This window comes from Dicentrarchus labrax, unplaced genomic scaffold (genome assembly GCF_905237075.1).
Source record: "Dicentrarchus labrax unplaced genomic scaffold, dlabrax2021, whole genome shotgun sequence".
In the NCBI taxonomy this organism is placed as follows: domain Eukaryota; kingdom Metazoa; phylum Chordata; class Actinopteri; family Moronidae; genus Dicentrarchus; species Dicentrarchus labrax.
The window spans coordinates 16,197,867-16,223,895 of NW_026136715.1; the positions used below are offsets into that span (position 1 = coordinate 16,197,867).

The following is a 26,029-nucleotide window of genomic DNA, read 5'->3' on the forward strand; positions in this document are numbered from 1 at the left end:
TATCCTGTGCTCATTAAGGTTCTCAGCATGAGCCCAAGGTTGTGTTGTTTATCAGGGAAACAATGAGATATGCATTTTGACCTATTTTTCTATGCACACTATACCAGCCAGTGTGCATCCAAACAGTTTTTGTGGACTAGGATGCAATACCCAGTGGAGATGGGAAGTGAGGAGGCTGAACTGCAGAACAAATGAGAACATTCTGGAAAAATCTTGTACACTGGCTACCTGCATTTACTGCAGATTTAGTACAGAATAGAAATGTTTCTGAGGTATTTAAAGGTTCAGTGTGTAGGATTTAGTGGCATCTAGAGGTGTAGTTGCAGATTGCAACGCCCTCAGTTCACCCTCTCTTTCTAGTGTGAAGGAGAAAATATGGCACCAAATAATTTGTGTTTGTCCTTTCAGCGCTACTGTAGAAACACTGGTTAGAGTTCAACATGGCAGAGTCCATGGAAGGTAACAATCTCATTCTATGGTAACAAAAACATAACTATTCTTATTTTCAGGTGATTATATTTTATTCCATTACTGCCAATATATCCTCTTAAATGTTACACACTGGACCTTAAAGAGGTGTGTAGTGTGACAGAGGGATGCCGCACTGGTCACTCATCAGCCTCCCTTAGTTTCCCTTTCTGAAGGCGACTCTATTGTCTTCAAGGAGCAGAATAAAAAATAGAAGGCTTTGTGAGTCAGAGAAGTCAAATTCCCTCACACATCAATTATGAATGTAGTGCACATGTAGTGACAGGAAGTGTGTACAACACAACATTTCCAACTAGAGAAGCACATACTAATTAGGAGTCCAAATCACCAAGTCTCACATGGGCAGGAAAAAAACAACCTCAGTGGTAATACTGGGGATGAAGCTCCTTGGTATCATTTCATTTCTGAACATCTGACAAAGAACATTTAAAAACAGACCTGAATACACCTCCATAATCATTATTGTAAAGATATTGTATGCAATAGCAGTAAGAGCCTGTAGTTGGGAGCAAGATAGGAACAAAAATAGAAGTATGAGCTGGAATGCTCCCATCAGGTCTTATCTCCCTCATCGGCCATACAGAAATCCTGAGCTGTTAATATTTCATACTTCCTTCCTTCCACTCATCCTCTGTATGTGGAGGCAGGAGTGTCTCCACAGGCTTTGTGTGGAACAGGCTGACAGACAGGACAGTATGCAGATGAGTCAAAGTGGGAACAAAGGAAAAACTAGAGGCAGAATGATCCACCATTTTCTGTCTGTGAGGTGGAGTTACAGCATGCACATAAACTGTGTGCATGACACCAAGCACTAGAACGGGGAATCAGCGGAGGAGCTGAGCTTGTATCAGATCGGTCTTTTCTGCAGGGGAACCTGCACTGAACTGTCACAGGATATCTGCTGCTCTTTAATGTCCTTTTTGGTTTGAGGCTACAGTGTGCATAAAACAATGATAGATTCAAATATTAGATGACTTGTCTATAATTTTACAATTTAAAATCTACATCACCTTGCTCTATGTTACAAGGCTGCGATGATGAACAACAATTATAATTTCCATTAAATGTCACAAAATGCTCATCACGAGGCCCTAATGTGAAGTCTTCAAATATCTTGCATGGAAGATAGAAGAATAGTAGGTGTATGTTGTACAGATTGTGTAATTTTGGGCTGTGTAAATAAAGTTGAATTGACCTGTTTACAGTCAAAAGCCCAAATATATTACATTTACAGTAATATATAACAGAAAAGCAACGCATTTTAAAATTTTCACATTTGAGGAAAGATATTTGCAAATTTTTGCTCACCAAATGAAATACTTTGATTACTTTTCTACTGATGTTAATCAACCAATCATCTCAGGACCACTATACAGTTTAAGAGTTCACAGGCAGTATTTAAGAATGTGTGTGCTGTTGTGTTGTATATGCATCTGCTTCTATAAAACAAGCTGAACTTGTTGACACATCAGCTTTACCAGCATGTAAAGGTTTTCCCAGAAGTCCTGTGTCATGAGTCGGAAGAGAGCCAGGAAGGCCCAGCCGAAGCTGTCAAAGCTGGTGTAGCCGTAGTTTGGATTCCTCCCAGCTTTCATGCATGTGTAGCCCTCCGGGCAGCGGCTGAGGGGTGGGGAAGAGAGAGAGAGAGAGAGAGAGAGAGTGAGTAAGAGAGAGAACGGGGCACCCGGCCCGAAAATGACTCAGCACTATTTACTTATAACGTAATCTGAGTTCAGGCAGATAGAAGAGCTACAGCAGGTCTTGGTAGGATCAGTAACATTTGGAGGAGGGCAGAGAAGGAAACTCACCCAGAGTCGGAGCTGTTCCCACAGAGAAGAGCATCCAGCTGGCCAGGCAGGAAGTAGAAATTGGCTGAAGAAAAAACAAAACAGCCATAATGAGTCATTTCACATTCTGTCGCAGATACAATTTTTCTGCGACGGTCTGTAAATCCGCTCAGACCAATTTCTGACTTCTTATACATGTTCAATTCAGAGCAGTTCATTTTAAACTTTAATTCTTTTTGCCCATCCAGTGCCAAAATGACATATTGTTTTGTCGTTCCAGCATATGGGCTGACTCATACACCTAGATCGCTGCCAGCTCACCGTTGGTGAGGCAGTGCGTCTACTTACTATCGTTCATGATGTACTCGTTCCAGTCAAAGCCCTTGCTGCCATTGGCCAGGTAGCTCTCAGTGATGTTGACTGGCCAGATCACACACTTGTGGCGCAAGTTGCCCATGAAGAGCTGGAGACCGATGAGGGCAAAGACGCTCAGGCAGAAAACGGTCAGGATCATCACATCCGAAAGCTTCTTCACAGACTGGATCAGGGCGCCCACAATGGTCTTCAGGCCTGGGGGGCAGCCACGCACACACGTACACAAACCACGCAGGTGATACAGGAGATGCTGACGCACCAGGTATGAATGTTTGGAGAGTCTATTTCTACTAGAAAGGATGTTTTATAACTGCTAATACTGCTAATAAGCTAATTCCTTTCAAGGACCTATCCCCAGTTTTGACTGGATTTAGGTAAAAAGCTGGAAGTGGCTACACTGCTTTTGTATTAAATTTAATTATTTAAGAAAACATCTCTTCATTAAATTAGTGAATTATAATTGTTCACCTAAATATTGATATTTACCAATATCCAATAAATAAGGGAATTTATATTTATATATGAAATGTAATAGATTAATAATTAAAATGTTCAGATTTACTGTAGGTAGTAATACATTTTGGACAAAACTGACAGATTACATACATAACATCTCTAGAAACAAAACAAACAGGAAATATTTAGGAGCCTTCCCACTCTTTTGAGATTTATCCAGAGAGACCATTTTGTACCAGAATTCAAATCAAACCTCAGAAGGCTTTTTACAGAAGGAATTTGCTTTGCCAATGATTGATAAAGTGAAAAAAGAGGGGGAAGCCTATAGAAAAGTGAGAGGAAATCCATAAGGAATAGAGCACAGCAGCACAACGAGGGGCCATGAGAAGGACAGGGGCACAGGCAGGGGGGCTGGAAACTACATGCAGGTCATTTAAACTCCAAGGCTGAACAGGAGCAATTCAATGCCAGTGCCAGTGTGGGCACTTTCTTGAACTGTCTTGTATAAGGTGTCATTAAGAAAGCACTGACTCCCCATACCATGACCCTGCAGTCTGTCTCATCCACAGCTTCACTAAAGACAGAATCGCTTTACCTTCCGGACAGGCATCCTCTGGCAGTGTTCACATGGGTCCACGAGGAACTCAAACATGGAAGCAGGATGACCCACACCCCCTTTCCTGTTTGGTCTCTATAGGTACAGTGGGCTTTACCAGCTGTACATACTGTATACTTCTTGTAAAATAAGATCTAAATTTAGGCTTACACATCCCGACAATCTTAGTGAAATCTCCACTAGCTTGGTAGAGTCAATTAGGAACAACAACAACTTTTCTTATATATAAGTACATGCCGAGATCTCATTGAGCAATTTAAATTAACAAAGTTAAAATATCAATCTTAAACTACCGTCATAACGTGATCTTCTGAAGTCATGCCCCCCAGTGCACATGAAATATTGTTAGCTGGACTGCACTAAACTATGTTAAATGTTCTCCACTCCAGTGCTGCAGGCCTTGAATAATTATTGTTAAAGGAATAGTTTGATATTTTGGGACATAATTCAATTTTCTGGCAGAGAGCTAGATGAGAAGATCAACAGCACTCTCATGTCTAGATGGTAAATCTGAAGATACAGCCAGCAGCCAGTTAGCTTAGCTTAGCACAAAGACTGTAAACAGGGGGAAACAGTTAGCCTGGCTCTGTCTAAAGGTAACAAAATCAGCCTACCAGCACCTAAAGCTCACTAACTGCTGTTTGTTTAATCCCTTAAAATAGAAATGTAAACAACAACAACAGCAGTTTGAGAGGATATAAAAGGTTGATGTTTAAAAGTGCTGGTAGGTGGGTTTTGCTACCTTTGGACAGAGCCAGGATAGGCTAAGCTTTTCAAACTGCGGTCCAAAGACCAACAGGGGTCCTTGGGTGGATTGTAGAGGTCCCCAGTAAAAAAAAAGGAATAGAATATTTTAACTTGTATCACTTTTCTACAACAAGGAAAGAAATAGAGATGGCTCTTTTCATTGATTGGAATTTATAATGATCCCAGTTTAATCATTGATTGATTATTTATCTCCAACCCTACTAAATACTCAAGAGGGTATTCCTTAAGACAAGATCCTCTCAAATTGGGTGACTGTGGTCTAATGTGCATCTATTGTGGGGGTTTCTGACATTGGGAACCCCTAGGCTAAGCTAACCGCCTGCTTACATTAGCTTCATATATACCACCAGTATTTGAGAGTGCTATTGATCTTCTCATCTAGCTCGTTATCAGAAAATAAATGAGTATATTTCCCAACATGTCAAACAGATCCTTTAAACCAAAATATGATCCTTTTTCATTTGCACTTAAGGGATTTCCTGTTTCATTTTTCCAAATGAATGTGCCGTTTAAAAAAGCAATCCACAGTGGTTCTTTTGAGCAAGCCCGACATCTGTTCTGCTTCCTCTATCAATAGATAGATAGATAGATAGATAGATAGATGTGCGGTCAGTGTCACTCAAAAAGGTCAAAAGGTCATTCAACCATCCCATCTGCGTCCCCAACCTCTACAATGTGAGCACACCGTTCTTTTTTCGGTGTGGTATATCATTCAAGTAGGTTGTAAAAAAAAAAAAAGAGGGGAAAAAAATCAATAATCAAACGAGAAAAGAGGGCAAATCAAACTTCCAATGCCATTTGTCAGCCAAGCTCTTGGTAGGCTAATATTGTAAAAGCAAGTGACTGAAAAGCATCATGCAGCATAAGAGATATGTTCACAAACTAGGCTTGGCAGTCTTCATACATAAATAATAGGTGCATTCTGTGGGATCTCTCTAAGAGCTAAGCCATTTCTCATATGAACATCGACATATACAAGGTTTGTTGATCCCAAAAACATGGAATCCTCTCTGTCCAATTCAATCACCATCAAAATTATTGATCTCTTAATTTCACTTGCACTTTAATTTTTGTGATAGGATGATTTCTGGCAAATTTGAGAATCTATGATCGGTACTTAGCTGATAAATACCTATAATTTTCTTGCCTAAAATGAGAATATTCTTTAAGCAATTTTCTTTGCTACAGGACAGGACATTTGCTTATTCCCAAAGCTGGGAAGAAAGGAGTGGGTTAAAGCTATTTCTGAAGAGCAACACAGCTGCCTTGGAAACGAGCCTCATAATGAGAGTGCTACTGGGGCAGAAGAGAGTGCAGACACTTTGGAGGGCCCTAGAGGAGACTGCAAAGCCTATCAAAAATGTATTAGTACCATTTTTGATAATTTTGGAGGAAAAATAAATCAAAAAATGGTTGTCTCCAATTTTTTTGTTATTGCTTAAATCATAATTGTAATCATAATAATAGTGAGTAGAAAAGAAAGGGTGAGAGGATCAGCCTTAGTGTTTAAACTGAGTCTCACCTGGAATGACAGAGATAGTTTTCAATGCTCGGAGAACTCTGAATGTTCTCAGCGCAGATACATTGCCCAGGTCCACAAACTCTGTTATATATCTGAAATAGGGGAAGGATCACACACAGAACAAACACGATGACAAAAACCACACACGCCAAGAGCACAACACCACCGAACCAGGAGGAAACGACGCCACTCACAGAGCCTGTCCACTGAGGAGAAGGGTGGAAGGTAAAAGGAAAGAAAGACACACACACCTAACACCGACCCCGCCCCACCGTCCCCCGCCCCATCCTGTCTTACCTGGAATTACAGAAATAGTTTTCAAAGCCCTCAACACCCTGAACGTGCGCAGAGCTGAGACATTGCCTAGGTTTACAAACTCTGTTATATACCTGCAGGATCAAACCACAGTTACAACAGCTTGTTATTTACATGAAGATATGAGGTGAAGAGTTAAATTCACACACACATACATACACACACACACGTGACACAGCCCAACAAACAATGAAGATGTGTTTGGCATGGCGCTGATCATTTTTTAGGGGTGTATGTGCTCATATAGAGGCAGGAAAACCTGTAGAGTAAACTACTGGGTGAAATGTAGTGGAGGGGGGGGTGTACTGGGTCTTAAATTGAATTCTGCAGACTCCGCCAGATTGAGAGAGAAAAAGTGAATGAGAGGGAGAGTTACATGACAACAGAAAGATAAATCGGATGAATGGGACTGAGGTGTGGGTGTTGTCAGGGAGGCCGTAGAGTGTCGGATGGAAACCTTCAATTCCCAAAGAGAAAGACCAGAGAAGTCTCAGATCAATGGAGGAAACACAGAAGATGGGTTATCAGACAGAAAGTAAGAAAAAAGTAAGAAAGACAGAAAGATGAACAATTATCTATAGCACTGAAATCTCTCTTTCTTTACCCGCCCGCTTTAACAAACCAACATGGCAACATTTTGAGCACATGATTTCATTTCATCATTCACTTAAAATCTTAAAAGTTACAAGAGAGATACTTACGCCATCGAAATGACCATGAAATCCAGCCAGTTCCATGGATCTCTAAGGAATGTAAACCCGTCTATACAGAATCCTCGCGCTGTGATTTTTACAAGAGACTCAAATGTATAAATTCCAGTGAATGTGTACCTGAAAGAAAAAGAGTGTTGACAGAATCAGTTCAACCAGGCTGGATCAAAGCTTACTCATATCTAAAGGCCTTGTTAGCTTTTGAAACACCCAGGAAATGACAAAGTTGAGTGTAGGGCACAGGATAAATTTGGAATGATAAAGTCAGGTCATTTGTTAAATGTACAGGTATAACGAAGCCAATTTTTACAGAAACTATGCATTAGCATGATCTCTAGAGTTCGCTGTTAGCCAGTTCCTGCCTCCCATTTAATTTATTACTATTACATTTAAATCGGCTGCTTAGCTCTGTGCTCCAATGTAATGGTAATGCAGAGACACAAACTGGGTTCAGTGGTTAGCATGCATTTACACAACTTGAGTGAATATGTTAAATGTGTACTTACTCTACTTGTTTTGACCACTCGGGAGGATCACTAAAGGTCATGAATATACAGTTGGTCAAAATAGTACACATAATGATCATGCTGAAAAGAGTGAGGAGCAGGTTAAGGAAAATATGGATTATAGGGGCAATCACAAACATCATAGACCTCATCAGACGTCACTGAATATACAACACAGCAACAGAAAAATCTATAGTTCCTACAGTAGCTATCCATCTAATGTGATTTCTGTGGTCCAGTCAGCCTTAACTGCCCTCAACATGTAAAGGGTTAATGTCATAAAACCTGCTCGTAGCACTTAACAGGAGGTGGTTGTGTGTGCTCACTACCACAATGGCCATTATTTTACCCATGAAATATTTAAATGGTATATATTTAGTGGGAAAACAATGGCATGACCAAAACAATTGTATATTTTAAAGCTACAGTGGTTTCAGGAAACGAGGAAAACCTCAGAATTAGTTTTAAAGACAGAGGTCAGTAATCACTGTGGCTTGTGGCTGAGAATAATAATCAATATTGTTCCAAGTAAAAATGGGTTTAGTTTTAGTTTTTGTCGTTGCTTTAGCAATTTTATTACTACACTATTATATATTTGTTTTGTTTGTTTATAATTAACATATGCTTTAAGATGTTTGTAATGTTAAAGAGATATTTCAATTCACTGAGATGATTTCAGCTAAATTAAAGTGATCTTTAGTTGCACACGGACATACAGTACATCCAATTAATATGTGATTTTAGAATTCAAAATCACACTGTTAAAATAAGTTGTTCTCCAGGATTCAAAGTATAAAATATATTTTCCAAGTTCTAATCCTGTGTCATTTGGAGTGTTTTTATATCAGAATCACTCTTTTCCTTTTCTGTAAACCATAATATATATATTTGGTCATTCATCTTGGGTATATACATAAATGTATGCAATCATATATGATTTGGGACAAATCATATGTGATTGCACTCACTATGTGATCCATAGTGAGTCCAACATTGTTGTAGTAACGCAACGCTACAACGGTGGAGTACTCTTATGAGTCTGTTGGTCAAATATAATCTAAGTGTAGCCTGTGCACAGTTGCTGGATGGGTTCTAGTATCTATTGGATCAGTTTCAGTGTTATTTTGTGGTAAATCAAAAGCCAGATTTCACCTATTTTATGGAAATATTAAAATGTTCGGTGTTGATACTGAGATGGATGGCACAGCATTAAACCTATCCTGGTCCACTGTCAAGGATGACTCATCATTTCTGCTAGCCTTCCCTTACAATGATAAAATGGCTTCCTGTATGCGCTTCCATTTATCAAATCATAATTTTTCTGAAATCTGACATGCAGTTAGTTGCCATCTTCAGTCTCTGACTGTAACGCACCAACTGTCTGTTCCCTCTCCTGTGTTAACAGTGGCAGGAAACATCAATACCAGTACAAGCCAAAAGACAGAACATATCATCATGAATAATACACACAAACAGGAAAACCTTTTGTCTCAGCTGTTAAGACACCATTTCAAAGGATATGAATGTATCAAAATTTTAATAGCTATTCGCCTAACCAGATTAAAAGGACTTATGAAGTACAAGGCAGGTGTGGCACTAAAACGGAAGATTGTCTTCCCTCTATTTAGCACTATAAATGTCTGTGGAGAGAAGAAAAGGAGAGTGAGAGAGAGAGAGAGAGAGAGAGAGAAAGAGAGAGAGAGAGAGTATTAATAAAATAACAATCAGACAAAATATACATATTATTTCAGAAAAAGCACAGAAGTATAAATGACTAAAACATTTTCTGATTAGAAACTGAATTGGATACAAAAACTGATATGTCATCCTATTTAATGTTCTCTGCATACATGCATATCAGTATACATAAATCATATACATATGTAGATAACATATAAAAGATAATACGTGCATTTGCTCATAAAGTAGTAAGTTCTGCATTTCCTGTCACATAAAATAAACATAAACACGTCTGAACAGAGTGCAAATGGCTGCCAGGATGTTTCTAATGTTGGTATGTTGGTATGTTGTCCCAGTCACTCAGTGCCGTCCTGCACTTCATGGCTTTGGTGGTTTCAAGAGAAGGAAACGAGAGGGGGCAGGCAAGCCTCTTTCAGTGGATAACCTCATAATTGTTTAAATAAAATATGGCGATTTGCATGAAACTTTAATGAGTGATATGGGCTCTTGTGCTTTTAACAAGGCCTCCTTCACTACATTAAGCCCTGCAGAGCCACTTGCTCAGTGCTGAAGGCTGGAGACAGTGGAATCAGAAGGGAGGAAGAGGAGGAGGAGGAGGAATGGGAGGGGAGACGTACAGTAAGAGACCTCATGGTGCTGTTACATGACTGCATGTAATCTGTGCACGTCCAACAGAAATGAGGTGCACGTGTAAAATGTTGTTAACAGGAAACATAAACATCTCGGGGAGGAACGTGGAACCGAAATGAAGAGACTTTCTGCCCAGAGGATGAGACACAGTTCTGTCACATGACCTCGCTGATATTAATTTGAGATCTAAAGACAACTCAGAACAAGCCAGCACAGTTTAACATGATTAGATAATCTTACTCTCTAGTTACTATTATGGGTCAGAGCAGCAGCCTCTCCCCTGAGCGTTAATACTCGCATATATACTGTAAACATTCCCTGTCAGCACCATGGTCAGCCATAATGCACGCATGGAAACGTCCCAGTTGCCAGTAGCATGACATTTATGTTAACTACAACAATCACATACATATGTTGTATGCACATGCATGACCGATACACATAAATCAACGAGCAATAACACACATCTACCGGCAATATGCACACAAACCAGCATCCACAAAGCTCAACAACCAAGGCTGTCATCCACACGCGCACAGACACACACACATGACTGCTATATATGTATGTAGGGAGTCTTTTTTTGTTACGCATGACTAAACTGCTGCAAAGCTACTGAAAATTTCATAATCCAGAGCTGAGCAAAGAGGAAAGCAGGGGAAAGGAAAGGCAGAAAACGGGGAAGATGGAGAGCGAGTGAAGCAGGCAGGCAGGCAGCAACTGTGGCAGCAGCAGGCTGAGGAGAAGCAGGGCGGAGGAAGCCAGAGCGAGGGAGCTGGGCAGAAGACGGAGAAGAGGATGGGGGGGGGGATGGGCGGGAGACAGAGAGAGAGAGAGCGGCTTCAACACAGAAGCTCGAGCCATCAGGCAGGGCTGCAGCATCTGCATCCATGGGGGCCGCAGCAGATATTCAAAGAGCCCCCTTCTTTCAACCCTTGTGGTAAATGGTAAATAGACTGCGATTTATGGGTCCTTTAGTCTAAGAGCCCACACACACACACACACACACACACACACACACACACACAATAATACAGCAGGGGCCTGGGCTCAGCTGCCATGCTAGGTGCTAACCAGCTCACGTATGCATTTTCCCTGTTAGTATGTCAGTATGTTTTACTGCCATTCTACATTTACAAAAATATGTTCGTGTTCTTGAAGTAAAATCTGTCTTCTTTGTGGGAGAAAACATTTCGATAAAACATACTGACATCCTCATGATCTACACACGTTCTCTAAGATTAAATGTACCGTACATCATTGTTTGTCACAAGCCATCTGTGACTTTTAATAATACTAATCTAAATAATCATCTTTAATCCACACAGAAGAGGACAGACAAGCAGATGTTGCCTATTATCTGACACACATACACAGGCGTGGTGGGGGAAAGCATTTATTTCCCTGATAGAGCTGATTTTACTTCAAATAAAATATATTAGAACATCTTAAGAAATTGTATTGTGTTTTTGAAAAATGGCTCATGTTTTTGCACCTTCAGGTCTTCCCCAGCAAAACACATTTCAGTGAGCCCGGCAGCAGCGAGAAGGAGAGCAAGTGTGCTCATGCATCCTTGCACATGTCGTCCATTTCATCCCTGTCCTCACTTCCTCTCTCCCGCCCTCCCTCCCTCCATCTCTCTTTCCTGTCTCCTTGAAAATGATCTGTTTCACCGGCCTCGTACGTTGACACCGAGCTTGACGTGGAATGGCCTGGCTCAGCGTGGCACAGCCTCTCTCTGGCCGCCAGCTAAGCGGGGGGGGGGCTGGATGCTGCGTCATCGCCCAGCCAGTCTGCCAGCACTCTGTCTCAGCTATGACACTATCTAAAAGAGCCACAACGGAAAATTTGCGATGAAGAAGATGAACTGCTTTCCTTTACGGTTATCTCTCCACAACTGACCCCCTCCTCCCTGTGAGGAATGTATCCAGAACCGGCCTGCCACCTCTCAGTGACAAAGACATACAGAGCAACGTTCTCCCATCAAGGTCACCACCTGATCTGACGTCACGGCTGCTCGAGCTGCCAGATCCAAAGCAGCATCGTCTCCCTTTGGCATTAGAACGAGACTAGATAGAGGGCCATAATTAGATTTGCCTGAAGCTGAGAGCTGACAGGGCTGCTGGTGAAGGCAGGCGAATAGACGAGAAAACACAAGAAGCATAAAGAAGCTTCCACAACTTGCATGCGTCTGTGACAGTAATGCATGGACGTGTGTGGACATAAAGTGAGCTGTCTGTTAGTGAGCAAATTAATCAATAGTCCCACGTATCGCTGGACATGTTTGCCACGTGTCATCTGAATCGTGTCTCCTCCTTGTGCACTGGACTGGTGTGTTACATAACAGTCAGCGTGCACTGTGTAAAGACAGGGAGGTATGAGACAGAGACAGACGGAGAGACAGGAATGCAGAGACTGTGCACCTACATGCACGCACACACACACACACACACACACACACACACACACACACACACACACATACACACAATATCTGAACAAATCTGTTGAGCTAATGATGATGACTAAACACACAAGCTTGTTATTTTCAGGTAGGACTTTCTATATTTGAAGGCATACTGTGTGGATGAGTTATACAACACTGTTGTCCAAGGTACAGCAGAATTTAAAAGAATATGTGATTGGAGCAGACCATTTTCAATAAAAATGCCAATTTTGTTATGTAATTCTTTGTTAAAATTAGACAACAAACGATGTTACCATGGCAGAAGATTCTAGCATCGCTGCTCAGACCGGTTTATAAACACACCAGCATTCAACTGACCTTTGCATCTTGATTAATACTTAAATAAAGACGGCCATTTTATGATAAAGTATTCTTGCTTCTCTTTAAAGTAACAAATACTATAACTTTCCTGAGCCTTCATTTCACCCTCTTTTAACACCTGGTGACTAATGGCTTTTATGTCTTTTAGCGTTTTTATTCAGAGGCAGATTGTTACAACAAGACATGTCATCTGAAACAAATGTAGTCTCCTTTAACAGTTCTGGTACACATGGTGGGGATATTCAGAGACTCTCAAGGTCACCCGGCTGACCTCACACTCAGCACAGACATGACAGAAACCCCAGAGAGACACGTGTCTCCTCTAGACAACCAGAGTCCTCCCAGCCTGCTGCTGCTGCTTTCTCTCCTGCCACAGATTAATTTTGAACAATTAGGAAAGTCTGTCATGTGGAACAACAGTCTTTCAACAGTTACTGCTTCTGACCTTTTCCCCAAAGCCCTGTGAGCACATCGGAGATACAGCAACGGCCCACTCAACAGCTCGAGAGCTCGACTCTCACACTCCCCAAAGGTTTTCAAGTAGGAAAACATAATTACATTCTGCAACCTAATCATGAAATTAAAATAATTGTAACACAGCACACCTGGAAGCCAACCATCACAAACCACAACACGTCTCTGCTTTGTCTGTGTGAATTCCAGTCACAACGCAGGACTCATCTTGACATCATGGGGCTACTCATCTACTGACCATTACGTTAATTATTAACTTCACTGATACCAGAACAGCTGTCTGAGCAGCTGTTTGATGGTTGAATAGGGGAAATTAAAATATGTCCCAGTCAGACTTAAATCACAATCATATTGAGCTGTTCTAAACAATGTCACCCATCACGATCCCTCACAAGTTCCAGTCCAAATCTCAAAACCCACACCTCACCTGACTTTGCTATCAAAATATAAGTGTTCACACAAAACAGGCCAGGCACAAGAGCTGAGTTGTGGTACGACGCAATGTTATCATATTCTGACTTGCAAATCTCAATACAGAGGCAATATAGGAGATGTAGATGAGATATTACAAATTAAAGTGTCATTCTTTGAAAATCTGGACACCTGAGGTAGAGGGACAACCACCATTCATGAATAGGCCTGGGTATCGTTGGAAATTTTGTGATATCAGTGCCAGTACTGTAAGTTTTGAGACATATAACCAAAATACTTACATTGAGAAATATTGACATTTTTTTCTACAAGAACACTTTTTTCAGTGAACAATAAAAGCCAAAGTTAAAGACTGTCTAAACACAAGAACTGGTGAAATGTGTATTTAAATCAGGCACTATCTGATCAAAGAATAGGATTATAAGATAATACGTTAACAAGACTTTGAGGTTTGATGGTAACTTCTGACACTCAATACATACTTTGGATGGTACCAAAAAGTACTGAGGTTTGATACCCAGTCCTAGTCAGAAACATCCTTGGTTTAAAGCAATTTTAATAAATGTGAGTTCATAACATCATTGTGTGTGTGTGTGTGTGTGTGTGTGTGTGTGTGTGTGTGTGTGTGTGTGTGTGTGTGTGTGTATGTCTTTGTAAACTCACTTTCTGAGAATTCAGGTAGTATGGGTCCAGGTCCTCCAGTGGTATCGCCACCATTCCCTTAGGGATGTCCCCGTAGATGTAGGGCAGACTCTTCCCAGCCTCCAGGTCGCTGTTGGGCTTGGGCTTGTTCTCGTCATCATCGTCGCGGTAGCTGCTGTCCTGCTTGGGTGGCTTCCTGTTCTTCTCCTCATTGATGCGCAGCTCAAGGCCCGCCAAAGATTCCACAGTAAACTTCTTGAAGCTATCAGGTCCTGGCGGTGCAATAAGGGGTGCAGCCATGTTTTCATCCTGCAGCTACTTGGTCTTTAGGTTTGTACCATCCACAGTAGCAGCTCTGCAGGAGGAGCACACAGGGGAGAAAGGTCAACAAAACTTACCCAATACTTTTCTTTTAAAGACCTTTCATCCAACATGTTGAACAAAATAAAAGCATTTTTAGCTATAAAATGTAACTTTTCAGCAATAATCCTTAACTCTTTTATAGGAAGAGGTCTGGAACCAGTGACAAAATGCAATAAGGGAATGCATTAATGTTTACGCAAACATTTGAGGATTTTGTTATGTCGTGATGAATAGAAAAATTAGTTAAAAGAAGAGAAAATATTTGATCCCACTCTTCAGAATGTTAATAATGACTATATAGGGCTGCCGGAATGTTTCATCATTGCCACATTATTTATTTACAATATTCCCATTTTACAAATTGCTTGTTTTCCTTGATCCAAATGAATGTAAATAAGAAAACAGCCCCAGCACAGAAGACAAGTAGGATACATCAAGATCTACAGTGTTTGACTAAAATATTTAAGTTATTTGTTTAAGGAAGCAGCCTTCTGAGTACCTTTGCATTGACATATTGGTGCAAAATCGGTCTATTTTCATTTCAGCTCAAGAATTCAATATATCGGCCCCTATATTAGTAATCTGTGAATTTTTCCCTAAAATTTTTTTATCAGTATCTGTCTCAAAAACCCATATCAGTTGGGCTCTCTGGCAGATGGCTGCCAAATGCTAAAAGCTACAGTAATTATAGGAAAGTGAAATGTCCCTTTAAGGATATTAGACCATTAAGCTCTGTTATCCTGCAGTCTACAGAGATAAGGTGAACCAAACAGGAACAGACTTGTGTTCAACGATACTTTAACGTCACCGGAGCAAAACCAAAACAATGATACAGAAAACAGAAAAACAGTCAAATCTTCTGTGGATCTAAACGCAGTGGCTGGTTAATATGAACTGACTACGGTAGTTAAGTTTAAGATCATACTGAGGCGACGGGTAGTGGGGCTTACAGTGCCAAAGGCAAGCAGGTTCGGTATTTTCACATCCGAAATCTCACCACATATGTATAAAAGTGTTTTATAAGAGACATCTGACAATACATTTGTCCTGGTTCATGATATAGCAGATATATTGCGTCTATGTTTACATTAAAAAACTGCATAGTTGATCATTTACAGAGGTTGATGAGTTAAATTAGATACACAATAATGCTCTTATTGAGGTATTATGTTTTATAGCTGAATACATAAGGATTCTTTGATGTTTTTTAGTAATTTTAATGTTTCTTGATGCTATTTTTTCTTTGTTATTATTCTGTCTTTTATGTTGTTTTGTCACGAATCTCAAGAACTTGAAGAGAAAAGCAGGAATAATGCAATTTACATATCGGAGAGACATTTTTTGTCAGTTCAGGCAACAACAGTATAGGTGTGGCTGAGCATGAGCCAATATCTTCCCACAGTGTTGGAAACAAGTCCTCGGTCCTGCATTAAACCACCGACAACAGAGACAACAGACCCATTTAAGCATTTTTACTCCTTATGATTTTTTGAATAGCTGTGGAAAAAAACGCTGACAGAAAACACAGCGCACTTAATGGCTGCTGCATGACTCAGTGGAGCCTTTTTCCCCCAACACACTTAGATGTAAAAAAGGGTATGATGGTTACATGACAACTGTTCAAGCTGCAGGACATTTCAGGGTCAATATACTAATGTGTGGCAGCACTGAAGGGAAGATGAGGCAGCTGAGAGGAAACACAGCCACACCTGAACTGAGGCATTTACCATCTGAATGATTTTATATCATATTTCCTCCCTTAATCATATTGTCATTACACACAACCCTCTTGTCTTCTAGCCCCGAGGTGGTGGAGGGGAAAGGTGGATGCAGCCTAAATTTGGAGAACACTACAACGACCACGTCTGAATCACAAGGCCTGTCACTTCCCTGCTCCCCTCTTGCATAACACAGTCTAATTAAAAACGCTCGACCTGTAAAAGCTGATATCACACAGCAAAGACTCCTCTCTGTCTGGTATGAGAGGGAAGAAGTCGGGGGGTGGGAGGGGGGCACACACATGAAAACATGCAGCCTGTGAGCCAAGACGTCTGTTTTAAAATGGACCCCGGAACCTCGCAGTCACTGAGCCTTCTGCTGCTCTGCTGGCGCTGTCCGGTTCAGCACCACACCACCGTGCACACACACACACACACACACACACACACACACACCCATGCACACGCACACACACATGCACGAAAGCATACTTGCAGGGTTGACAGAGGGGGAGAATTCATAACCGATTCGCGTGCACAACCCCGTTTTGCTTGTACGCCGGGCCTCCTTGTTGGGCTCGACGCCTGTAGGCCTGCAGTTTATCTTTCAATTGTCTTCCATGTTATTAAGTCAGGATGACAACACTCGTCTTGTTGTGTCTCGGGCTCGTGGGTTGCACATTGCTTACATCCAGGCTTGGCCGTGCAGTCATATTCGCAGAGAAAACAACAGGCACATTTTGGCCATCTTCCTCAGTCGTTTTCCTAATTTCAGAGACGCGGAGACGTGTTTACTAACCCTGTTAATTAAGAAGGAGGGCCCGTAGACGCCATTATGTGCGTTTTTTCTCCTCTAATATATTTAATTGGATAGAAAAAGTCCAGCTCGGCCATAGAAAGGAGCAGAATTGCGTGGCCCCGCTACAACCAAATTGGCCAAAGCACTCCTGCTGCAGTGGGTGGTTTGTATGTTGAAAATGTCACGCTGTGGTAAACGCAACCGTGGATTTCTCAAAGCCACAATGTGATGTCGATGTATCATAATAAATAAACGCAACATGCATCCTCTTGTTATTCAGCAAATAAGCCAAATACGATTGGGGGGGGTTTCGGGTATATTCTGTGCGTTTTTGCGCGTTGCCTTCAAGGATCTGCACCACACCCGTGAAGCCATGTCGACTGCCAAATCAATAAGGGCTCTATCTGTGCACAAGATAGCCCAGAGTATGATTCTAGACAGCGGCATAAAACACACACAGACACACACATAGTCTGCAGCATGACATGAAACATAAGAAATAACAAGATTAGAGAAGAGTTAGGAAGCTGCCACACCAAAATCACCTGGAGGAATGTCAATTTCTTGGCTATGGATGGTAGAAGGAGGATCCGGCTACTCACATAGCATCAGCCCCTTTTTCGAAGCCTTACGGTGTTTCAAGAGTATCATCCTGTAGTCCGGAGTCAACAAAACCAAAAAATAGTGACCGAAATCTGACAAATATCTTCAGTATTTGGGGTATTTTTTGGATAGGGGAGCTGGAGCTGTCAGACGGCGCCCTACCTGAAGCCTACCCAACGAGGCATTTTCTCTCGCAAAGGTCTAATCAATGCCTCGGATGCTCGACGAAATAGTTAATCCGATAAATTCCTCGCAATCAATCATCAAATTGACTGATAATTTCTTTTTTTTTTCCCTCTTCCCCTTTCCCTGCTCTGCTCCAGCCGATAGAAAGCTCAATGAACGCAGACACCCTCTTCCATCCCGCTCCCCCTTTAAAAAAAAAAAAGATGCGGGGCAGTGTGCAGCTCTGCGACATTTACGCAAGAATACCGACTGAGAGAAAATCTGCCTTCACCCAACAACACATGCACCGATATCTCAAACGATCATAAATAAAGGATACTCACTTTGTAAGCGTTACAATGAATCCAGAAAGCCGTTGCAGGACTGCAGATGTGGAAAAGATTGGGGAGAAACTGCGGTTGTCGCCATATTGTTGCTGCTATCTTCCCCCTCAGTGCGAGCAGTTTCCCTGCATAATTGATGACTCTCGGCAGAATGTAAGGGAGTGTCGGCAAGCGCGTTTCGTAAAATCGTAAAGGTCATTTAGGCCTGCAGCCTCCAAAAAAACCTCAGTGTGTGGTTCACAACATATACAGGTCCCTGGGCTCGGGAGAGATGAGCCTGGATGAGATTGTGCGCGGAAAATACGCGCAAGGTTTTTTCTGACAAAACGCATCGACTCACTGTGTGTGCTCAGTGCGGCGAGTTTGTGCAGGAATTTATTGGCTGTCAGGCTGTGGGCATTCAGTCAGAGACAGTTTCCAGAAGGCCCCTGAGACAATATTTTACATATAGTGTGTTTAAATGCACAGTTCAGATCATTTAAACAAGCCAAATATATATTCATATTTATTTAATTTCCCATATAAATGATGATGTCTAATAAAGTTTCTCTATGTCACACACATTTAAAAACATACATTGTTACATATGAGTGGGCTATAAGACTATTGTACTCATGAAAACTGAAACATGTATATATTTTGAAACATGGAGCATTTTCTAACTGTTTTGTTTTATAGAAATAGGCAGTTTAATCCGGTAACCTGCCCCCTGTTTTATGTAATCTGTGTGTGTGTGTGTGTGTGTGTGTGTGTGTGTGTGTGTGTGTGTGTCAATGAATGAAACAAATCATTTAAAGTCTGAAGATGTTTCTTTAGGGACAATACAATAAAATTGTTCTATTATTATTATTTTTTCTATGTCAGAGCTCATTTTAGGGACCTGCCCAGAGATTTTGGGGAGCTTCAACAAAAAAAGGAGGCATTCACCCCACCTACAAATTCTCTGCTCCCACCCCAATGTTGCCACACTGCCATTCATAATGATACTGTTCATAACCTTTATTCCTTGAGGAAATCACAAACTGGACATGTTTTCATGAATTTCTTTCGTTGTTGAGATTTTAGGAGAGGAATACTTCAACTATTCGAGATATGGAGTTAAAAATAAAAGTTTTCTATGAGGATTATTTGATTGCTTTTGCACCAACATCACTAAACAAATGTAATTAGTTTTCCCGCCTCATATTACTACATCAGTGTTTTATGGAGCCAGATGACTTTCTACTGGACAATGTTATTTAAACTACTTTAAACACATTTTCTGTTTTGTAAACTACACGTATAGGCTAACATATATGCCAATATCTATATCTACCCTTCCTCTCCCTCTCTTTACTTTCTGTGCACTGAACTACAATCAGTAGATGATCAAAATTTTTCATTAGTTCTCTCAAAAACAAATGAAAAGCCAGGGTTGAACTACAGGCTACATGATGGTTTAGACTGAAAACTCCTCATAATTCTCACTTAATTTCCCCTTTTGAGCAGCTAAACCACTGATTCCTAACCTTTTTCCTTAAGGGAACCTGTTTCTATCATTGAGTAAACATATTTTATGGATATTAACAGAACAGAACAACTAATAAACTGTACAATAAACACAAATAGTGAACACAATTACAGCAGGAAGTTTGTGTAAAACTTTTGAGCAGATTATTTTACAGTCAATATTACATCATTACAAGTGTTTTCTGATTGTTTTTTTTAACTTTTTTATACAATTCTCTGACTGTATTGTGTATTTTTTTATTTTTAACAATCATACAGACCAATTTTAATTTATTTTTTGTTTGTTTTTTACACAATTAGACTAAATGCTGAGATATTGCTCTACTGCTTTCTTACTCTCCTTAAAATCAAGAACGCCTCGCATCCCCACTGTGAAGCTTTGGCGACCCCTAGCGGTGGCCCCCGACGCCTACAGGGGCCCCCGACGCCTACAGGGGCCCCGACCCTCAGGTTGGGAACCACTGAACACCGCGCTCAACTGCGCGTGACGTCACTGTTTGTTGTTTTTGTTCGCGGTTTAAAAATGTCAACAAGAGTTTAGACTAAATGCAGTTTAAGGCGTTTGTGCTGTCAGTGAGTGCTCTGAGTCTGAGTCTGAGTTCCCCGCAGGATGGTGAGTGACACCCGGACTGGGGAGGGAACTGAAACACCCGGGAGCGTTTTTAAATGTATTTTAATGTATTTATTTCTGTTTTGTTTTTAAATATAAATATTGAATTACTTTTAAAGAGTGACTGTTAGCTAACGGTTCGTGCAGACTCTGAGGGAAGCTTTCTCATAAAGCAGAGACTTTCACTTAACGTTAGATTGATTTATTGATTGATTGATAGATTGATTGACCATTTTGGTTGCTAAGCAACGTTGAAGCGTTCTACCTGAGTACTATTCAAATGAACACCGTGTCAAACGCGGTTTGCCTAATGTTAGCACACTGACAGTATAACCTAGTCTAAAAATACACATTGTAATGGTTGTAGCACAACAAGAGGTAAACACACCTTAACCAAACATGCTCCTGAAGTTCAGCTCCAGTCGGAGGTAGCCGCTGCTGCTAGCTCCTGTGACACAGTGCAACATGTCTTATATCAGCCTGTCTGAAAAACTTGAACAACAGTTGAACAACAATGATGCTGTGGCAGTGTCTTTACTTGCTGTATCCACCCACCTTTCATCACATCATCTGCTCCCACAGCCTGAGTTGGTGTATTTAAATTCTTAAAAACAAATGTATTTAATATAGTTACACAGAAATAAACAGAAAAGCACCAAATCATCACCGATAACAGATTTAAACAAATAATCCATTATTATTGATTAATTAACTCATTATTTCAGAACTAACAGAGTAACCTAATGTTAATGTGTAACATAGCAGCTAGTCTCACCACTTCCTCCTACAATGCAAACAACAGGATGTCCATTTCAAAAATAAAACGAGAGCTTTTATTTGATTGTGTTTGTGAGACTGTGGGCAGCGGTCCCTGGTCGGCCACCCGGGTTCGCCTCGGATAGTGGGGGGCCGGGAGGCTCCTGAGGGGTCGTGGCCCTGGCAGGTTAGCATCCAGATCCTGTCCAAGCACCACTGCGGCGGCACGATCATCAGCAGCCTCTGGGTGCTCACTGCCACACACTGCTTCCACAAATACCTGTGAGTATAACCTAACACCTAACACGCCTCGCTGATAAGACTGACCTGCATCCAGTCACATTTGGTCAATACAGTAACTCTGTGTTTGTGCACAAGAACTAGACCACATAATGTAATAATAACACATTATGGACAACTTTTATTCTGAAGCGAATTATTAACATGTAAAAACAGATATACCGACAGACATATTAGGTTACAGGTCAGTTAGCAGCATTTTCCAGATATAACAGATGTCTGGCAGCCAACATCTTAAAATACGAGATAACAAAACAACACAAGATTTTAAGAAACTTGTACATCTCTGTTTCTATCTATATAAATGTGAAGAGAATAGGTTTGAAGGTCATGATGACAACAAATGCTAAACAAGTATAAATCTACAAAGGAGCAGTTACATGGATGTGATATATACACTGATCAGCCATAACATTATGAGCACTGATTATCTGGTTATCATGGCTCCTGTCAGTGGGTGGGATATATCAGTCAGCAAGTGAACATTTTGTCCGCAGAGTTGATGTGTGAAAAATGGGCAGCGTGAGGATTTGAGCGACTTTGACAAGGGACAAATTGTGATGACTAGACAACAGAGCATCTCCAAAACTGCAGCTCTTGTGGGGTGTTCCCGGTCTGCAGTTGTCAGTACCTATCAAAAGTGGTTCAAGGAAGGAAAAGCAGTCAACCGGAGACAGAGTCATGATGCACGTGGGGAGCAAAGGCTGGCCCGTGTGGTCCGACCCATTATGCATTCATAATGTTATGGCTGAACTGTGTAAATCACATTTAAAAAGGAGTACCTGGAATTACTGTAAGGGTGTCCTGGATATGAGTTCCAACATGTCTGTGGGCCATCACATGTGCAAAGAGAAACATTTTAGATATAAGTCGTGTTAAAGAAGAGCCACAGAAATGTCATATGGGTGATTAGTTGTGTGATCGATATGAGCAGGTGGCTAATCAAGGTCAGTTTTTTGCTTTCTGTATAAGTGTTTCACCAACGGAGGCTTAAAGGTTGCATAGAAAAATACAACTTGAGTTAAATGTAATGATGGAGAGGTAGAAGCTGGTGTTGCATAACACAAATAACCTGCAACAAATTGTACAGTCACAGTTTTGGGGCCCTTGGAGATTAAACACCCGTGAATTCAGAAAAAGGCTGCTGTGATTCGGCCTAGTTTGACCCAACGTTGTAGCGGTGTGATTTCCACCTCTGAGCTGCTGTGATTTATTTTCTTTTTCTTTTTGCAGAAGTGTTGATGCTTGACATCCTTCTCTCAATGTGTGTGTGTGTGTGTGTGTGTGTGTGTGTGTGTGTGTGTGTGTGTGTGTGTGTGTGTGTATATGTATATCTGTATAGCTATATGTAGGTGTACAGGCATATACAGCATCTACGTGTACAATAAAGGCCGTCAGTTCACAGGACCTAATGAAACCAACCGACTTTGTGTGCTATTTAAGAGACATGGACAGCCGGCCTGTAAAGAAAAAGTACCATTGTTGGGTGCGAGTGGACAATAAACAAAATCAGTCACAGTCAATTATTCTGTTTTGTGTCCAGCTGGATCAGCAGAAGCCATTTCCGCGTGGTGGCAGGACTTAATGTGTTGTCTGCTCCAGGAGACCAAGCCCAGATCCGCTCCATCAGCAAAGTCAGAATGCACAAGGACTACGATGACGTCACGTCTGACAGCGACGTGACACTGGTGCTCCTCAGTTCCCCCTTCGACTTCACTGACCACGTCCAACCGGTCTGCACTCCTCACAGTGTGACTCAGGAGTTCAGACTCAACTTCACCCACTGTTTCATTACTGGATGGGGCAGCACCTATTACAAAGGTTGGTCTATAAACCTCTGACTAACCCAGACTCACTTTATAACAACTCATTAACCTTTACTTAAACATAGCATTGCACTTTTATTACATAGTCAGTCTCATGATAAACCAATGATGGTCTTCTTTGTTCTGCACATGCTTCTTACTTATTAAAACCTGGAGCCCACATTACCCACAGTGCATCACCTTGATTCACGCAACTGCACAGATTTGGGTGTGTTATGCTAGTGGCAGCTAATGTAGCATTGAGCCTCAAGCAGAGATGAGGAGCTACAGAGGTCTCTCTTCTAACTCATATATACATACATAAACCCAGATTTATTTCATTTTCAAACTTGTAGTCTTCAGCTCCAATCGTTTATCAGACTTTGCTCAGCTCCCTCTGGAGCCACAAAAGGCTTTACACACTTTTCACATATGTAGTAATACTCCTAAAGACTTCTAGACATCAGTGGAGTTTCCCTTTAAGAGAGACCTGGGCAAGAATAGCATGATTACAAAGGTTTGAAAGTTACCATAATTATAAAATGAATGACACTCTTCAGTCAGATTTATTAATGGTTAATCATTACATTGATGTTTTGCAGATCAGTAATAAGTTGCTATAATATAGAGATTAAAATGGATCGTTCTTTAAGAAGGCTGCAGAGCATCTGGTTCAAAAATCATTTATTAATGACTCAAAATATTTAAAAGCTGCAGCCTTGACAGTTTAATTTAGTCTTATTTTAGAATGAACAACCTGTGACTCTTTATTAAGGACTTACTTACATTTCCACTTCATTCAAGTTTGACACCACAAATATTCATGTCATGCAATGGTTTAAAGAAGAAAGCGATTTAATGTGTGAAGAGAAACAAGCTCAAACGTTATGACAATATATGCTATAAACTCCATGATGGTACCCAGGAACCCAACATGTATAGTGGGCCACAAAATAAATATACATTTTATAAAGGTCCTGTTGAACAGCAGCTCTGATACAAACCCTTCACACAATCTTGTTATAAGACAAATGACAGCTCTGATTCAACAGTTTGTGAGGAGCTGGCATCTAATAGTACACATTAGTAAGTAAATAAATATAGGATGTACACCAACCAAACTGTATCTTAAAGTGGCTATTTGGCAATGTTACAGCAACAGCTGCAGCCAGGAAAGGTTCAAACGCAGCCTGATAGTGGCACAAGTAGAGAAGAGTCATTAAGTCAGTGAACATCATATGTGACCCGTAGCTGTGTGGACACAGGCCTTTAAGGGTGCATTTTATTGCGTATGAATTCACCTTTTAATTTGTATGAGGGAAAATGTCTTCTTTGAAAAGTTACATTACAATGTTAATTTACATTTTCTCTACTGTACTTCTTGTGTCTCTTTATTGACTTTTTGTATTTTATATTATTTCACTTTATTACTTTACTTTCAGTCTTCCTGTTTAGCCTTAGCAGCAGTACATAAACATTTAATGAATAATTTATAACACACTATAAATGAAGTTGTAAGCAGATATAAGAGCAGTTAAAGTGTTAATTATTAATGTACAGTATTTGTCAGCTATTACTTTTATCTGTCTATACACCAGCATTCACTTATGGGTGCTCGCAGGAGGAGTTATAATTGTTAACAAATACATGAATAAAAACTTATATCTGCATTATACTGTTATAAATCATTTATTCAATGTTTATAAACTGCTTATAAACGCCAAATAGGGGTGGTTAAAGTAAAGCGCTCTCATATATAATTGCTTATCACTCTGTAAAGTATTAATGCATAACAGTATATCAGTAAAATACCATTGTGGTATACGTTGTGCAGGCAGGATGATGAACAGATTGCAGGAAGCTGAAGTGGAGCTCATTGACAGGAGAACGTGTAACCTGACCACCTGGTATGGCGGCCTCATCACCGACAACATGATCTGTGCTGGACTGGAGAGCGGGGCGGCCGACAGCTGTCAGGTGATCACCCTCAGACATTTTTAACAAATTCACTACAGGCTGCAGATTTCAGTGAGACATGGCTGCTGATTGTGTGCATCTCAGGGTGACAGCGGGGGGCCGCTGCAGTGTTACAGCCAGGACGAGGAGAGGTTTTTCTTGGTTGGAGTGACAAGCTTTGGGGACGAGTGTGGACTTCCTCACAGGCCGGGGGTGTACGCCAGAACCAGCAGGTTTGCGGGTTGGCTGAAGAAAAGTCAGACAGCATCGGTGGCTGCTGCACACAGACTGAACACAGGGCTGATCTCAGCTCTGCTCAGTGCCGCTCTGATGCTGCTCTGAACCATCCAGTCTGTCCGTCAGCAATAAATACCACATCATATAATATACATCAGACTGTTTGAATGTGTTTAGCCATCTGGATTAGTGATGAAATGTTCCACTAACTCTGAGTTCTTACTCTGAGTGATGGTGTCCATGTTTTTTTTTTTTTTTCACTTTAGAGATTTCTGTATTTATGTTTATTCTTCAACAAGTGAGTCTACATAGAAGTCAGGTACATAAGATAGAAGAGTGCTGATAACATAGTCAATAGTATAGTATAAAAGTATTTATAAAATAAAATATACCAAAAAAATTTAATAAATGAATACAATGAAAGACATAAATATTAAAAATGAGTTAAAAAGTGAATAGATAATAAGGAAAAAACATATAAAGACCAACTTTCCAGTAAGGTCCCTTAATATTAATCAAGTGTTTGTGGGGTTATAAATAGGCTTTATAAGTGGCTTTACTGATGCTTTATAGATCAGTTTGAAGCCATTAATAAGAATAACTTTTAGGTTGCAAGGTTGTGACCTATCTTTATGGCTGGTGTTTGTCCTCCT

The 26,029-nt window shown here is 40.7% G+C and overlaps 2 protein-coding genes across 7 annotated transcripts in view; one reads left to right on the top strand and one right to left on the bottom strand.

The window, feature by feature from the left end:
* The window catches only part of scn8aa (sodium channel, voltage gated, type VIII, alpha subunit a), a 44,838-nt gene extending 26,321 nt beyond the window's left edge, over window positions 1-18,517 (bottom strand). For 2 of the 6 annotated variants that reach the window (XM_051424520.1, XM_051424515.1), the window contains exons 1-9: window positions 18,204-18,517; window positions 14,233-14,566; window positions 9,066-9,184; window positions 7,545-7,634; window positions 7,030-7,158; window positions 6,014-6,105; window positions 2,625-2,846; window positions 2,298-2,361; window positions 1,968-2,109 (exon numbers count right to left, since the gene is read on the bottom strand). In XM_051424520.1, the coding sequence (XP_051280480.1) occupies window positions 1,968-2,109; window positions 2,298-2,361; window positions 2,625-2,846; window positions 6,014-6,105; window positions 7,030-7,158; window positions 7,545-7,634; window positions 9,066-9,184; window positions 14,233-14,511 (1,137 nt within the window). In that variant the 5' untranslated portion in view covers window positions 14,512-14,566; window positions 18,204-18,517. Of the gene's footprint in view, window positions 1-1,967; window positions 2,110-2,297; window positions 2,362-2,624; window positions 2,847-6,013; window positions 6,106-6,310; window positions 6,403-7,029; window positions 7,159-7,544; window positions 7,635-9,065; window positions 9,185-14,232; window positions 14,567-17,636; window positions 17,924-18,203 lie in introns of those variants that run through there. The other 4 variants (XM_051424518.1, XM_051424514.1, XM_051424517.1 and 1 more) reach the window with 3 other exon arrangements.
* LOC127377248 (transmembrane protease serine 11D) lies at window positions 18,219-25,554 on the top strand. Its single transcript, XM_051424969.1, has 5 exons — window positions 18,219-18,356; window positions 21,188-21,360; window positions 22,922-23,199; window positions 25,018-25,160; window positions 25,245-25,554. The coding sequence occupies exons 1-5, from the start codon at window positions 18,219-18,221 to the stop codon at window positions 25,479-25,481; spliced, it is 969 nt and encodes a 322-aa protein (XP_051280929.1). The 3' UTR covers window positions 25,482-25,554.
* Window positions 25,555-26,029: the final 475 nt, after the last annotated feature.

Bases quoted from the DNA above. Each gene is read 5' to 3' on its own strand.
- LOC127377248 (XM_051424969.1), top strand. From the start codon at position 18,219: ATGAATCCAGAAAGCCGTTGCAGGACTGCAGATGTGGAAAAGATTGGG. The intron at 21,361-22,921 runs GTGAGTATAACC...TTTTGTGTCCAG, and splicing joins CACTGCTTCCACAAATACCT to CTGGATCAGCAGAAGCCATT. The intron at 25,161-25,244 runs GTGATCACCCTC...TGTGCATCTCAG, and splicing joins GGGCGGCCGACAGCTGTCAG to GGTGACAGCGGGGGGCCGCT.